Source organism: Lathamus discolor, chromosome 3, assembly GCF_037157495.1.
Source record: "Lathamus discolor isolate bLatDis1 chromosome 3, bLatDis1.hap1, whole genome shotgun sequence".
NCBI classification, from domain to species: domain Eukaryota; kingdom Metazoa; phylum Chordata; class Aves; order Psittaciformes; family Psittacidae; genus Lathamus; species Lathamus discolor.
In genome coordinates, this window is record NC_088886.1 from 5880338 (window position 1) to 5897737 (window position 17400).

Below are 17400 nucleotides of genomic sequence, written 5' to 3' on the forward strand. Positions count from 1 at the left end.
TATTTCCAGTCATTCTTCTTAGGGTCTGGTGTGGCTGTGCAAAGAGAAGGAGCCAGGGCTTATACGTGGTGGTGGTCAGGGGCAGCAAGCCAAGATATAGAATCTCTTCTTGATATGTTATATATTAAAGCAATACCTACGGCCCATGAAACTTTCCTTTTGAATAGAAGTTGATGGAGTGGAGCAGAGTTGTTATAAGGGGGAATTATCAGGGTTCACAGAGCTAGTGTATGCCAGTGGGATGATGTGGATGAAGAGGAGCAACCGCTCTGCTCACCCTTACATCAGTTTGGAAGAAAGCTCCTAGATTTCCCTCAAGGAAACAGGGTATTGTGCCCCTTTCCCACAGCATGAGTGCTCCTGGGGCTGGGCAGTGTTCCGAGCCCTTCCTCGAAGGCAGAGCTTGAGGAGTTGTGGTGAAGCAGGGCTTATTCCAAACCCTGCTGACCGGCAGTGTAATCCATGTCCGCTCTATTTGTAATTGGAAACGTAATAGTTGCCACAGTGTATTTTTTCACACGATCTGTTTGCCTTCAGTATTGCAGAGTTCACAGGAACATTTTCGATCTTACTTCCCCTCACCCTTCCCTTTATTCAAGCTGGGTCATTCTAGGTCAGACTTTTCATATCTGTGAGGCCTTCCAAAGCACTTGGATGTATAGAGGTGCCTCAAAAGACGTGTAGAGGTGCCTCGTAAGGTGCTGACACTTTGGGTTTTCACAGTGTACTGCGTTTTATTCCTTGCTGTAGACAATGTGAAATGATGGCTTTGTTTCCATTGTGTTGGCTCTGGATTGCTGTTGATAATATCTTTTATGTTCACCCTCTCCAAGTTCTGCTGGTCAGCCAGTCTGACTTAAATCTGCCTTACCCCACAAAGGCAGAATTTCATGTGCATCTAGGTATTGTGGCTTGGATAAGACCTTTTGTTCTTATTAATGCATTTTTTAGGTATTAAAGGTCTATGTGCACTTTAATATAAAGCTCTTTTAATACATCCACTCATGCCAAACTCCCAGGAGGAACAACTTAACCAACTTCTTAGAATTCCCTTCTCCTCTTTCTTCCTTTGTAGGTGGTGTTTACCTCTGCAAATAGGTAAGAGGTATTCTCTAAAAGCAGTATTTTAGCCAGCAAAGCCAATGGCAGAGCTTCTTTTCATCTGGAGCTCTTGGAGCGTGGAGCTGGCACATCGTGCTCTACCACATGAGGAAATGTTTCTGCTGAGGTTTTGAATCCAGAGGAATTTTCAGTACGTGCGAATAATTTGACATTTGGTTTAAAGTATCTGTGACCAAGAGCCTTTCTATAATAACATTCGCCCAGGATGGTTGGGTCAATGAGAATGCTTTAGGTTGCACAGGGCTGTATTTACTGCAAAGGATGGGTTTGCCTCTAGATGATGGGTTTGGGCAGCAGATACCTGTCATTCCTGCCATCACTGTTGGTTCCTTTTAGAGGCACCTCTCAAATACCTCTTCAGCTTGGGGTCATCAGTGTTACAGTGTTGTGCGTATAGAAAATGAATATTGTTGGCTTTCTTCTTGTTTGCTGTTGTGCTAGCAGCATGAGAAGGGATTTTGCTCAGCGTTCCTGAATAACCATTTCTTAGTAAAAAATGAACAAACCCTTCAAAAGTAAGAACACAGAAAATATCATCCATGTCAAAATGAACTTGAAGCCCACTAACAGCTGCTGGACCTTAAAGTGGTGAGGTTTATGTTGATTTTGCTAAGATTAGGCTAAAATATAACTCCTAATAAAGTGAACTGAAATACCACCTTCTTGAGAGTAAGGAGACCAGACAGATTGAGATGCATAGGTTAGTGTGAGTTACATGGGAGAACCTACAGCAAGTAGAAAAGGAACTGTATCTTGAGGGGTTTTTTTTTGTGGAAATCAACCCATTGTATTCTAGGGCTTTTCCAAACAGGTCAAAACAGAGAAATGCACTCTATGCCAATCCTTGTTTATGGGTTCTTTAGTAGTTTAAAGCAGGTACCTGTTCTGCAGTAAAGTCTGGGGTTTGTTTGTGTGTTTGGAAAATCTTCTATCCTCATGGGTCTTGTGTAGCTGAGAATAGTGGAACTGTAATAGAGTTGAATGGGAATCTGTTTTGCAAACAGAAGTATTAGATGTGTTTCCAAAATACAGGCAGATGCACAGAGCAGTTTTCTGGACTGCTGGAACCAAGGCGAAGAACAGTTAAGATTATGAAGGTAATGAAGTAAGAACTGATGGTACTCTGTATTTCTGATGTTAGCCTAGTTGTCCCCTGTGAATGCATAGGCTTCAAGTATCCACATTCAGTGAAAAACACTGGGAAGGAGGCACATAGCTGATGCTTTCAAGACCTGTAAGAATCCCAACAGAATGGCCCAATCCAGGCTGCAGTCGGATCCTTCTTTTGGCTGCCACTGGGCTGTGGGTCAGGCCCCTTGAGATTATTTTTTGGTTGACCAAACTCCTTCAGCCACTCATTTTGTTGATGCTAATGCAGGATCAGGCCTTGTTGTGATGGGCCTTATATGATGGAAACGGGGAAATACTTCTATTCTTTGTGTTATTAAATGGTATCTCTGCATGTGTATATATATATGTATGTAATGTCAACTGGCTTTGAGAGTTGCTCACTGTCAGGGCTGGCCCGTAGTGCTGCGATTCTTCTATAGCATATGGGGAAGCCAACTTCTAAAGCCCTAATAAAAGCCTCCCATAGGCTAATCTAGCTTTTAGGCATTCTAAAATACGTACAAATAGTGGTTAGAGCTAGATGATCTTAAGGTCCTTTCCAACCCAAACCATTCTATGGTTCTGTGATTGTAAACTGAATTAGGTTTATATGTACCGAAGATCAGCCACTAAGGACTTCAAATAGAAAGCCCATCTCTTGCAGGTACCCAAATACTTACAAAGAGTGTCTTGAATGAGGAATGAGATCCCCAGCTCAGCCCTACCAAATTATTTAATGATCTTTTTCACTTACGAAGCTGGATGTAGTAGGACTGTAGTGACAGGACAAGGGGTAACAGGTTAAAACTTAAACAGAGGAAGTTTAGATTGGATATAAGGAGGAAATTCTTTCCTGTTAGGGTGGTGAGGCACTGGAATGGCTTGCCCAGGGAAGCTGTGAATGCTCCATCCCTGGCAGTGTTCAAGGCCAGGTTGATCTTGAGGTCCTTTCCAGCCCTAACTATTCTGTGATTCTATGATTCTATGATTCTATGATACCATGTCTAATCTACAGAAACCTTAAAAACACACCCAGGGCCCGGACGCCGGCAGCTAAACACATTACAGAATGCTTGTGAGAAATTACAATTGCTTGGTTGAGATAGCCAGCAACATCCTGCTGACCTGCAGGGCTGAAAGAAGAAAGATTTAGTGGGGAGGAAAAAAATCCCAACCCTCATCAAAACTAAACATTAAAAAAAGAGAAAAAGCCCCTAATGGTGTTTAATTCAGTGCAAAGGTGAGGTAGGGCTGGGAAGATGAGCTGCATGGGTGGGTCACTACAGAAATACCTCTTCCCCTCCTGCTCCCTTCGCTTTTCTGATGGGTGGCCAACGAAAGCTTATCCCGTCTTCATTTTCCTTTTCCCCCCCCATTAAATCTGCACAGGCATTAACTTTTCAAAGACTGAGATTCAAAGTGCTGTGCCCAGCACAGAGCCCTTTTTTCTTCTGCCTTTGATTTTATGCACATTTCAAGCTGGTCAGGGAGTATGCAGGGGTTTTGCAAGGCTTTTTGTTTAGGTTTGGTGGTGGGGTTTTGGCTTTCATGCTGCCAACCTTCCCAGGATTGTTGCCTATTAATTGACTCTTAATAAAGGTGCTGACCAAAGAAGGGAGTAGTTTTAAATTGGTGCTAGATTTCCAAACTTGATTGGCTTTATTAAATGGAAAGACAAATAAATTTAAACCCTGCCCTGAAATACCTTCATGTAGGACACCAGCAGTTAGAGGTCACCAAGTCACTTGGACTTCCTCCCAACAAAAGCAACATCATTTTTCAATGTCCAGCCCCATGGCATCCTGTGGTGCTTCACACAATTCTTTAGTGTCCACACCTGCTCTGCGCTGCTCGGAGCAAGGCTGAGCCCATTTGGATGGGGCAGGATCAGTCCCCAAGAGATTTCTATTATGTTCATGGTTTGGAGCCCTGTTTGATCTCCTACAGCATAGTTAGATAAAAAAGCACGTGGTTGGGATTTCCTTGTTCTGCTGTTAAAGCAAAAAACACACCACCCTTTATATAAGGACAAAAACCTTTCCTTCATCTTGTGAAGGATGTTAAAGGTAATCTCGCTCTGATTACCTTTTTTGCATTGGAATGAGCAAATCCCTTTGTTGTTCTGTGCTTTTGTTTCCTCTGTGGGATGGGGATAACTACTTCTCTGGTTGCACAGTCTTATATGGATGCACTGGCATTGCCTCCATGCCTTAGGGTACGGTCCACAGGCTGCTGTGGAATTTCTCAGCATGGAGATACCAGTATTAAGAAGGATGTGAGGCCCTTCTACAGTGTTACTAGAGATTTTTGCAATAGGTCTGTACACGTAGGTGAACCATAGCCATAGAGAGAACAGCCAGATAGGGTCATTTTGGGGGGAAGAGCGACCATCCCCAAAACCATTGTAATTTTTGTCTACTGTGCATGTCTATAACTCTCTTCAATGCAAGTCAGCTTTTGTTACTGTTTACTGAAATGTACCTCTTGTATTCCTAGTAGTTTTCTACTGTGGGTAGGGATGGGAAATGGTAGAGGTTGAAAACTCGGCATCTTTTTGGGGTCCAGCTGTTGAATTTGTAGATACAAATCACTGCAGAATACATAAACTGAATTTCCTATTAAAACACCAAATCAGAGAGTTATACCTGGGGCAGAAGAGGTGATGGAGTTTAGTGTGTGGTGTTCCTGCCTGTGGCAGGGGGGCTGGAACTAGATGATCTTAAGGCCCTTTCCAACCCGAACTATTCTGTGATTCTATGATCTTCGTGGTATGCTGCTTGTCTTCCATTTCCAAGGGTGTGTGGGCTGTAGCCCCTCTTCTGGATAACTTTGCCTCTGGCACCTCTCCTAGTGTGAATAATGTCTCTGTGGTGTTTTGCTGAGGGATCCTAAAGGCATCTCTCTCCACATTTAGTTTTCTGTCTTCTTCCAGACTTCCCTCTGTAGTGTTTTTCTGCAAAACTCATTCTCTGGCTGCCTTTTGGCACCACTACAGACTGGAACCCCCTTGCCAACAAAAATGTGGGTGGTGACCAAGAGACTTAGACAACCCATCCTCCAGGAAATATCCTTGTGGAAGAAGAGCCATCTTAAGCACAATTTACTGTGGGCTGGGGTCTTTTCTTCCTTGGGTAATTATAGCTGAAACAGCAGCCTCTCACCCAGTGCTTGAAATCAAAGGTGTCTTATGTCTTCTGAGTAATATCCGTGCAGTTATGGAGAGTATGTTTATGTTTCTTATGTTTTTAAAACAAAAAAAAAGAGAAAAAGGGGAGAAAAAGGGAATCTGAGGTTACTGTTTTGCTGGAAAAACATCAAGACTTGATTGGCAATATCCCACTGAACCACAAGTTTGTAGGAGAGAAAACAAAAACCATTGGATTTCTCTAAACTATGCCTATGTGTGCTCTAAGAAATTGTGGAGCATATAGGTCAGTTATGCTCTTATTATAGCTGTGGCAAGTGTACATATAATTGCAGCGTGGAAGTACTACCCCATGCTGTTCAATGAATGAAGGGAAAACAAATCTTTATTATTCCTGGGTTCACATAATGTATAGGAACACTATTGTCTTTTTTTTTTTCCCTTTAAGCCAGTTTTAGCTTTCAGATGTATTTTATTGTCTGTGGGAACATGTGTTTTACAGACCTGTCATGTGAAAGCTATTAACAAGAGGAACTGGAGAAATAACAATAAGCCACATAACCGTGGCATGTCTACTCCCCGAGTTCAACTGTTACGCCTCTGCTTCAAGTGCATGTGAAATTGGATCACATTGAGTGACTTTAGCTCTTCTCCTGCAATTTTTCATTGGGAAACCTAAGGATTTTTTAAGTGGCCTATTACTATTGGATTGCTGGCATCAGAGGCACTTTCTGGGGCCAAGCTGGCTGAGCATCAAAACGGTTAAATAGTGGAATGAAGATCAACTGGATTCACACAAGATGTCCAATCTTTATTTACCAAATCTGAGCTGGGCAGGCAGTTCTGAAACCTTTCCTTGCTGGTTCACACATGTGGTGGAAACCATCCCGCCTTGCCAAGCTCCGCAGGGCCCAGCACTTGCAATGAACCCATTGCCAGGGTTTTTAGAAAGGATCTGAAAGGGGTCCTCAGCAATGGCCCTGGCTGCTCTTGCGTACCTGGGGGGTTTCGGGTCTGTGTGTGGTTGTTCCTGCTCACAAATGAGGTAGACCTTCACTTTTAAGACCAAGAAAACCCCTGAATAATCCTGGATTAGGCGAACCTATTAACATATTGGAAAAGGAGCCAAAACGGATTGCACAAAGTGAAATGCAGAAGGTGGTTCACCTGGAGATGGGGAGCATTGTTTTGATGACACTTTTTAACAGCCTGGATGGTACCCTCGCTGATAACATCTAACAGATCATGATCACTACAAATGTACTGGGGACAAGCTTAGGTTAAACCCAACAGCATTTCATTTTTAACTTATTTTTTATTAGTTTTAGAAGGGAAAATCCCTCTGATGTCTTTGGCTTCTGGCTGTGTAAACAAACCCACAGATACTTAAGCAAGTTAGTGGTCGACAAGTATTCCCTACTGCTTTCTGTAGGATCCGGGTGTGAGACCTGTTGTCTTGGCTCAAGGAGGAGCTCGAACCACTGTGCCTTTGTTTTCCCCTTACCTGGGTTTCGCTCTGCAAGTGGGAGGAGGGTTTCCTGTGCCTTGTGGTTTGTGATTTACTCTCAATGTGGGTTTCGAAGAATCTGGGGCTTGTTTTGGTGAGGATACACTGCTCCCCTTAGTGATGGGCTTAATAGCAAAGATGGATGGGGAAACTGAGGCAAAGGAAAGGAGGGTGCCTGGCCCAAGGTATCATCGTGGCTGTAAAACACCCCGGGGTTCTCCTAGCTTTAAGGCAAAACTGTATTTCTCTAAGAAGGTCAGAAGAATACAGATATACAGCAGTTTTGCAGTGTCCCCTCCATACTGTGCGTCCTATCACACCATGTTTTGGGGCAGATCTGCTCCAGGCCCAGTGCAAAGGTCCAGCTGAGCTGGGCAGATGCAGGTCTCCTGCACAGAGGGTTCACAAACTGTTTAAAAACAGTTTTTCTGTCATTTTAATGTAATTGAAGGTGAACAGGCTTTAGTGGGAGTTCAGCATCTATTCTGGATGGGATGATTGGGTGTGTGCTCAGCTTCCCCTTGCACGGATGGGTCAAGGGTGGGTGTCCCACAGGTGCTCAAAGCATGTAGTCTTGTGGCATCAGTAGGTACAGGCACACGCATACCCTGTAAATACAAAGAGGAGAGAGCCAAGGAAGGCTTCAAAGGCACAAATGTAATGGGATGGAGTGTAGCTGGGCTGACCAGGGTAGGGGAAGCTGTGCTGATACTTGATCTTCCAGGGTTTGTTTGCACAGCTCTGGGACTGCCCTGCCATGGGGCGCTCAGCAGAGCATCAGGCCCTCCCCAGAGAAAAGTGCCAGATTCATTTTCATGGCTTTTTGCAGAGGGATTCCTTTAGGGGTCCATTCCTGTAAGTTAATATTTGCAATGCACAAGGCTTAACTGAAACCAGGCAGCGCAGACATCTGATAACCATAACAGAGGAGATGCTTTTTCCCTGCAAGAGCAACTTGGAAAAACAAATCCTAATGCTATTCCCTTTGGAAAGATAACAACATGGAAGGAAAACCATCAGGAGCAGTGCTGCATGGCTTGCAAGAGGTTTTCTAGTTGGGTCCATTTTTGGCAAGCTGCTTGTCTTTAGCTCTATCGCTGATGGGTTTTGTTGTTGTGTTCCCTTCTTTCTAGCTGGGTTGCCCTTCCTCATCATTGAAACAAGCACAATCCAGCCCTACCAGCGGGGCTTCTACTGCGATGACGACAGCATCAGGTACCCGCTAAAGTCAATGGAGACTATCAACGATGCAGTGCTGTGTGCCGCGGGCATCCTCATCGCCATCCTCGCTGTAAGTACCACTTCCAAAACCTCCTCTGCTATCCCTTGAGCATCCCTGATAGCTTTTGTCACCTCTTTAGCCAGTGGCACCACTGGCATGGGATTTAACATAGTCTTGCTGGTGTGTCCACGCTGTCTACCAAGGTACACATCTCTGCGATTGCTTGGCTTCTGTGTAAGTGTGGAGCAATAAACAGTTGCAAATGAGAGCTTGTAATAAGAGGAATGAGATTATTCTTGAAGCCTATAAACAGGCCCAAAGCTGTTTGGGCAAGTCTGTGAGCTTTTTCACCCTCCAGTAAGAGTTCAGAGTAGAAACAAAAAGACTTGAGTGTCAGTAAGGACTTGGCATGGTTTGTCCCTATTCAAATAACTCCTGGTATTTGCCTATTTTATAAGGTTAAAAAAAAAAAAAAGGATACATCTTTTCAGCTAACTGGTGCCTGGAAAAGTTTCACAGCTTAGTATTAGATTTTTAAGAGATTGTATATTACAACCATTTTAAAAAGACAATTAAAACCTTCCAAGGGGAGCATATTCCCACACTTCTTGCTATAAAAAGTAGTTAATGCACCACCTTCCTAATGCCTCCTCATTTCTCTTTTCTGCCAGCTTTCCTAGAGCTGTGCTAGGAAACAATTGCATGGTGAGAGCTTTATATGTCAGCCAAAAATTCAGCCCGTGGAGCTGAGCCTCCCTGTGCCAACGTGTATCTGGTGCTGGGGCAGAAGGCAAGACCTGTCTCTTGGTTGTTAGCTAAACGCTTGCAGCTGAAGATGAAATTCCCCTATGAAAAGTACCTACATTTTGCTTCTCACCTGGTGTCAGCACCACTAAGGTGCTTTCCCAGGGATGCTGCCTTCCTCTTGGTTATTCCGATGGGAGGAGTGAAGATGGGTGAGCTCAGGAGTGCTTGTTCCCCTCCTAGCCATCATCTTTCCCTGCAGGAGCAATGTCACGGGCAATAAGTGTTCTAGCATGGCGTGGTGCCTGTTTTGGTAATACCCTATCCTCAGCCTTGCTGCTTCATGCTGTGCGTATCTCCATCATTTCCTGATCTCTCCATTGTTTCCTGACCACATATACTCACTTAGCAAAGTAGGTCCTCAAACCTGCCTTGTTCCTATGCTTTCTCCTTCCTCAAAACAAGCCCAAAAGGTGGCAGACCCCCAATTCCATAAACACAGCAGAATTTTCCCCTGCAGGTGAATTACCCCCGAGTGTGGAAAAGCCATAAAAACAAAATGAAAAAGCCTCTCATTTTCACATTACTGCCTGGGCTATCTGCACGCCGGCTCCATGCCGAGTGTGCTTCTGATCAGTAATGAGGCAGTGGCAAATACAGGAGTTGGAACAGAAACTGGAAACATAATCAGCTGCCTATGTGATCCATCAACTTTTTACCATGAAATAGCAGGTCAATTAAAAGAGAAAGAAAATCCCCAAAGAATTAGATGTTTCTGCCCTGGTTTCACTGTGCCCACAACAAATGTAACTTAATAAGGTAAATTCAAGAGCTGGGTTATTTGCTGTTGAGTGATACAAATGGCTAACGAGGAATTGAAGCAACAGATTCCTTTGCTATGGCAGCGTGCATGGAAAATTCAAGTCAGCCTGACCTCTTTTTTCAGATGTAACCCAGATACCAGAATTACTGTAGCATAATAGGAATTCCTTCCAAATCCACAAGGCACTGACTCCGCTCCTTTCGCTCACAACGTTTGCTTTCGGAAGGCAGGACTGTGGTTGTGAGGACTTCCAGGGAGCTGGCGTTTCGGATGGTGCAGCCAATGTTTCACGCCCTTGCTTTACGTGGCGTCATGGGTAGTCTAGCCCGGGGTAAAAGGTCTAGGTCATGTCTTAAATGGCTTGAGGACACCCAGAGTGCTCGTTAAGTAAACGGCAGAGGCAAAGACCTTTGCTTCAATCAGGATGTGAGAGGGTATGCGTTTGGTTTTAATACCTGTGTATTTACTGGCTTCAGGCAAATTTCCATGCAGATGACCCTGGGGAGGCTCTTGCCCCTTGGCTGTACACTCTTTCATCTCTCCTGACTGCTCTTCTTGCTGGAAGATGGTTAATTTGATCAGCACAGGAACATGTTGATGGTCCCTGGGATGGCTGGGGGAAGGTGACGTTGTCCTCTTCCTGAGCCTAGTATGGGCAGCACTGCTCTAGGCCCTGTGTCCCCACACCTGATAGACTTTGGAAGCCTATGGAAAACACCTAAGAAAACTCATTTCCTACATAATCTAAGTTACAAAGGCAGATTATCTGGTTGTTTTACAGCTGAAGGTGACACGCTTCGATGTGATTAGACACAGAGGACATGACACCAGAGACATAAGCGATGAGAAAAGCTCTAAAAGTAATTACAGGTTCATTGGATTGCTGGTGATACCTTATAATAATGATAAAATGGGCACGACAACCAAAAGTCTGCCAAAGGCCTTCACAGAGAGAAAAGGTTGACACTGGCTTCTTCTGAAGTGTGACAGTGCCCCAGGAGTTGTGCCCATCACGTAGGTATGGCACATATCCCATATGGATGGCTCAGCAGCAGTGCAGGGCCTGAGAAGAGCTTAATATCTGTAAGACCTGTTTTCTTTTTGGGATGTCTGTTCAGATCATGCACATCTGTACTGCATTAGTTATTCACTGTCTTGCTTTATCTGGGACAGCCCTGCCAAAAACACAAGTTTACCCAATTTTTTAGCTTCTCATTAAGCTTGAGCCATGGCTTTAACTACGCGGGGAGGGTTCATGGCTGCCCAGCAGCGTGTTAGCAAGGGAATGAAGTCTCCAGTTTACAATCTGCTACATGTGTGCAATTACCCAGACCACCAACGGTGAGAGAAAAATATTAATCCCCAGACTTTTGTTGGTCCCTGTTTAAAATGGTCACATGCCTGGCCCAGGCCAAGAGCCTTGGGTTTTACATGGACCTGTTTGTGGGTTTGGAGTAACAGCACATCTGCTAGTGTTGGGTGTCATCCTTAATTCGTCTCATCTTCCCTCTGCAAAAGCCATGAGTTTTGAGGCTCATAGCTTCCCTTCTTGTGAATTTAGACTTTTGAGAGGCTGCAGGCAGTGGCTGTGTCCTTGTGCAGGAACCTCCATGTCCATCCAAGGGTAATCTCCCTCTGTATATTATAGTTGTATCTCTCTTTGATAAAGCCTGCTTAGCTGTGATTTCAGCTGCCTTAGGTCAACCTTTGTTTTTTCAAGCCAGGGTACGAGTTAAGTTCAAACAATGATACAGCTTCATCTCCTCTTAGTCTAATTGCTATACATTTTCCAGTTTATTACTTTCCAAAGGTTGTGCCAAGCTTTTAAAATAGGTAGGCAGGGGAGCCTTGTCTCCTGCATGCCTCTGGCAGGCTGCCACGCCAGGAGGAATATTGCTGGCTGCTCCAGAAAGGGATTAACATGAAGGCATTTTTCCTGACAGTTAATTTTACGTATCATAGCCCTCGTGACTAGAGAGGGGCGGGGGCAAGGGGTGGCTGAAAAATAAGGGGAGGGGGGGGAAGCTTCAATTTATTACTTGGGTATAAAAACATTTAAAGTAATGAATAAAATCCTAAAGCTGTAAATCTGGAGCTCAAAACTTAAGTGTGTAACGTGACGGAGAACAATTTAAGCCTTTGCCTCTTTGGGAGAGGTGAGACATTTGGACTTCATTTCACAGCCTGATTTTCATTAACCTGCCTTTTCAGAGTTGGAATTATGAGAAGCCAGGTCTTCTGCTCCCTGACAGTGATTTATGGTGATATTGTCAAACCCCAGCACCCCTGACCCAAGAGAAATGTAATTTGCTGCCCTGCAATGGCAAGAATGCCTAGAAATAGCTGGCGTTTACAGAGGTTTGAGCAACTTGAACTGGGTCTGGTGATGGCAAATTTTGGGCCAGAATGTGCAAAGTCTGGGGCTTTTGGAGTCTTACCCTGTTCTGTTTGTGGTTTGCAGAGAGGAAGATAAGGAGATTGTTCATTTGTTTTCCTCTACAATCAGTTTGATAAGAGGGTAGTGATCTGGCCTCTCCTTCCCTAACACACACTGATTCTTTATCTGGTTTACGTTGAATTGCTACTTTTTCCATTATGCTGGTATAGATCTGGATACTGTTTCACTTCTGTAAAGATATGCCAATGTGCTAAATGAAAATTAGCTTTTTTTTCTTTCTCATTCATTGAATTTTTCAATAATTCAGTATTTCAATAATTTAGTAATTATAGTGCTCTAAGTGTTGTTCATTGAGTTTTCCAATAAACAACACTTAGAGCACTGTAATGCTGGAAGTGGAACATAAGGAGGACAAAGAGATGCTGGTCTCTCTCCTTCCTCACTCTAGAAGCAGATTCCTGGTTCAAGATGCTAGCCCTGCATTTACCACCCATCACTAGTATTGCCCAGCATATTTCCTGCTCTCTAACCTCTCTGTTGCATTTCTCCCACAGATTATAACGGGAGAGCTCTACCGCATCCACTACCTGAAGGAGAAATCAAGGTCCTTCATCCAGAACCCCTATGTGGCAGCACTCTACAAGCAGGTGGGATGCTTCGTTTTCGGCTGTGCCATCAGCCAGTCCTTCACAGACATTGCCAAAGTGTCCGTCGGGCGCTTGCGGCCGCATTTCCTGGAAGTTTGCGATTTGGATTTCTCCACTATCAACTGTGCTAAGGGAGTTTACATCCAGAACTACACCTGCAGGGGGAACGACAGCAAGGTCCAGGAAGCCAGGTGAGAGCCCACCGCATCAAAGGGATGGGTTGCTGCTACCAAAACGGTGTCTTATGTTAAATATCTCAAGGGGGTTTCTCTGCCAGCAATAGATGATTCAAATGCTGCTTTCTGTGAAGGCTGTAACTTACCAGCGACAGGCACTTTCCCTTGGGAATTGTGGGACTCAGCTGAACAATATTTCTTTTCCTTTCTCTTTACTCCTACGCTATTGTTTTCCTGAGCGGTTGCTCAATGTGGGAATGCACCATCAGAGCTGAGCTCATGGTGAGCAGCTCGAGCTGTCCCATGCGGCAGAGCAGAGGGCTTCTCTTCCATTGAGGCTCCATGCAGGCAGGGCTGCCAGGGCGTCTCCTTTGAGCTCTCTATCAAATCCATGAGATGCTCATTTTTGACATTTCCAGGCCCACACTTTGCACGCTACAATAAAGCAACAGCAGAAGTTGCTCACTTCTTATTTCTTTACAGTTTCCTGGTTATTTGAGGCGAGACGATGAGTTATCGGGTTATCCTGGAAATAACTACTGTCCCACGAGTAGACCAGGAAGGGACGAACAATGCGAGCATCCTGTCCATCCGTTCCCTTTCTGCCTCACGAATGAGCAGGGCGGATAATGAAGGTTTTCTAACCTGAAAGGTTGGGGGTTGGGGGTTGTTCTGCTTTGGCACCCTCTTGGTAGCAGCAGATAAGTCACCATATTACGTATCAAATTCTGATAGTGAAGATTATAGTGGCTGGTTCTTAGCACCTGCTTTGTTTTACAGGAAATCCTTCTTCTCCGGGCACGCGTCCTTCTCCCTCTACACCATGCTGTATTTGGTGGTAAGTAACCTTGCTTGAGGTTGAGATTTATCCCTGTCCCCCCTTCCCAAGGCACTCACCTGCATTTCATAGCAATAACAGCACGATGAGCATCAGAGATAAAGGGTTGGTGGAAAAAAAGAGCCTGAACAAGCCAGTAGTGGAAAGATCCACTCTCAGCCCCTGTGGTGTGATTTGGGCTGAAGACTCCTGTGGTGTGCAGCTTTGGGATGTAGCCAAGGCTGCAATTAAATCCGAATCCTACTAAATCTGTGGGCGACCTGTGCAATTTTGCTCACCCCACGTTGTGGTTTCCACTGGGGAAGGTGTTGGGTGAGCCGGCATGTTGCAATGGTGGGGGGAAAGATGTGCCACTGGGGAGCAAAGGCTGGTTCCCAAATGTGCCAGCGGAGCAGGTGGAGCAGCCTCTGCCTGGCTGGATCCGGACCCGAGGGCTGGGACTTGTTTTTCTTTGTCAGTGAGAAATGGCTCTACCCTTCCTGTGCCGGGGCTGGGGCGGCTGCCAAGGTGCTTCCTGCCGGGGCTGCAGGGGCAAACTGCAAGGGGCTGGATCCACACACAGCGTTTGGGAGGGTCTGGAGAATGATCTCTGCTTGGGTTTTTGTATGTATGTATATATGTGTGTGTATATATATATGTGTGTATGTATATGGTAATATATATATATGGACATATATATGGTCATATATGAATTATTTAGGAGTTTTTTTTTTAAGTGAGGAAAAAAGGTTTGGATTCCCTTCAAGATTTGTGCCCCATCCCATCTCCTGTAAGCTCAGATCAGAAAGCAAAGAAACAGCATGGCACTGATAAAAACATTAAACATGAGCTTTTATCTCTGAGCAGTGCTTCCCCCCCATCCCTTCACCCTCTGAAAAGATAAGTGACCACTACTCCCTCCTGCCTTTTCAGCCCTGGATCCCCCCTCCCTGTGGGCAGTTTAATGACGGAGCTCTCCAGGCTGCTGGGGGTGGGTGGTGTGTTCTTTCCTTGTTTTCCTTCTTATTTTATATAATTCTTGGAAAGCGTCTGAATTTCTCCAGTAAATACTCTGCCTGTTTCCTCCAAGCCATTACGATGCACAGCCACCCTGGTGGCTCTCTGCAGGAGGCTCAGCCCTCTGCTGCTGCCATTGCAAAACTTTCCAAGCTGAGTTTGGAAAACCATCCCTCACGCTGGTATTTATTTATTTCTGAGGAGATCGGATTCGGATAAGTCAGCCCAGAGATGCTTTCAGTCTTGGCATCCGGAAACAGTGAGCACTGCCAGTCCTTAAGTCAGTGGTGGTTTCTCTCCATTCAGCAAGATTTAGGTTGTCCTTCCAGGGTTGTTTCTTTTAGTAGGTGCTGCTCCCAGGCCTTTTAGGAAGCCAAGCTTGATGCTTTACCTTTTGCACGTGGCATGATCAGCATCTATCAGGTTAGAGGGCAAACCTGGGGTGCTGTGCCCAGCTAGGCAAGCGTTCACCCCCTCCCTGCATTTCCACCTTCATGGCTCATTTTCCAGCACTGCTTTGCACCAGTGCCTGCTGCCCGATTTCGTTTGTAACTTTGCAGCAGGCTTCACAAGTGGCATTTAGCTCCTGCATAACACTTCGGAGCAGAAAACTGCCCCGATCTCTCTTGGCTGCCCTTCCCTGTCCTCATATAGGAGCGCTTGAGCTATCAGTGCTCGGCAGCCTCTGCCCCTGTCCCTCTCGATCTAGTACAACAGGCCGCTCCGCTTATCCTGTGCCATGGAGGGGTTTTGACACCCAGTCCCTTAAGAATGGTTTGATTTCTTTCCTTGTCCCGAAACAGGGATAAGTTTGGTAGCAGGCTCCGAGCAGCTGTTCAGTTGCCTTGTGCCTTAAAAAATCATTTATAAAAAATTATACCAAGTGTTCAGTCATAAATTGAAGGTGGAAAAAGGCAACTTGAGACAAAACAGCGTGATGTGGTGTGTATCAGGGCAAGGAAACAATGATCTTGAGAGCTTTTTCCAACCTAAATCATTCTATGCTTCTCACTTGTCTAGCAGCACCCTGCTCTCCATCACTTCAGCTTCATGGCCACTGCCAGGGCCTGAACAAGGTAATCTCATAGAAGAAGGGAGGCAGAAAATCTGTCATGTTGGACAGGAATATAATATCCAAAAACAATCTAAAAACTAGAGGGGGTTATGACAACCCGAAGGGATTTATGCAGAATAAACCCTGCTGTCTTGCTCAGCTCAAAGAACCAGCGGGGTTTGGAAAGCCTGGTAAGAAGTGTGGCATCCACAATGCCAGTGCCTGCAGGAGATGGATTCAGTCAGTCTTTGCAGAACTGGGGTTGTCTATGGGGCTGAGTGTGTGCTGCAGAGACTGAGCTGATCAGCCACGTCCTGAGTGCATTCCCTATTGAACAATACTTCATATTTCAAGGATAAGTCACTTCCCGTCTTTCCTGTCGTTCCCTGCCTTCATTCTTGGAGCCCATTCTGAATTATAATGTTTTCAAGTTTGCCTCACCTGATGGAGACGAGTGCCAGAAAGCCGAGGTTGATCTATTAAAAGATACCTGATTCCCACACATCCCATGGGGCTTCACCTGCACCATGGGGCTGGATTTGCCTAGGGATTTAGTGGCCAGTGGATGGGTGACCATGGCTTCCCCATTGCCTGGCACAGCAGCAGTGCCTGGCAGTTTCCATCAAGGCGAAGCAGTTTAGCCTTTCCCAGTAGGAAAAGGTGGCTAAAGGCCAAGCCCCACAGGTCTCTGGGGGAAAAGTCCTGGGGAAAGGCACTTGTAACACAGTAAAATCCCCTGGGATTTAGTTCTAAATGCTGAGACTTCATGGCTAAGTTTCTCGGAGCCTTCTTGTCACCAAGAATACTCAATTAACATCAGGCCTTTGTATAAAACATTTAAAAGGGGAAATTACAGTTGGGTAATCCTCTTTGTCTTAATTTTCCTTGCTTTGTTACTCCTTGGCTGAGCGAGCCCATAATATGTATTTATAGCAGGCTGAGGAAAGAGGTGATACGTAACAGCTTATTTCATGCAGCCCTCTGGACCTGACTTGCACCTCTTGGTTTAGTTTTAATGTATGTTGGGAGTCTTTGCGGAGAGCAACGGATGCTTTCTGCTCCCCTCGAGCATGTGAGACCATAATGCTGATTTTTTTTCTTGCAGCATGAGGTTGCCTGAAATCCCAGCCAACCACAGAGAGGATGCAGGAAAGCTAAATTAATATCAGAAAAGCTAAATATTCCTCAGCAATGTTGGCCGATTCTGGACAAAATGAGAGTAAAACAGGGATGTTTGTGTATTTAATGTGTGTTGGTGGGTGAGACTGAAGACTTCAGAATAGGTTTAAGAGCGCTCTACTAATTCATATGTAAAATTATCCTTCCATCTCTAATTTTACATACACAAACACAGTTAATATGTATTTATATCAGGGTAAGTGTGAGGCTTCTCACTGGGGCTTCTTGCTGAAGGGTGAAGGTCCCAGGGCTCTGGTGCTGCTGAGCAATGACGTGTCCATGTGAAGGAAACTCCGTGGTGGTTGTGGACTTGGAGTCAAGTTTAGCGGTGACCTAAGTAAGCGAATAAACTGAGATTGCATCAGAGGCCAGGGTCGAGGTGTGAACTGCGTTGCTGAGCTGATGGGGATGTTCCCAATGAGGTTAGAGGATCAGCAAG

At 45.1% G+C, this 17400-nt stretch overlaps 1 protein-coding gene across 1 annotated transcript in view; it reads left to right on the forward strand.

The window, feature by feature from the left end:
• The window catches only part of PLPP3 (phospholipid phosphatase 3), a 45239-nt gene that overhangs the window by 17132 nt on the left and 10707 nt on the right, over positions 1 to 17400 (forward strand). Inside the window, exons 2-4 of the mRNA XM_065673267.1 lie at positions 8018 to 8175; positions 12626 to 12909; positions 13675 to 13732. Of these exons, the coding sequence (XP_065529339.1) occupies positions 8018 to 8175; positions 12626 to 12909; positions 13675 to 13732 (500 nt within the window). The remainder of the gene's footprint in view (positions 1 to 8017; positions 8176 to 12625; positions 12910 to 13674; positions 13733 to 17400) is intronic.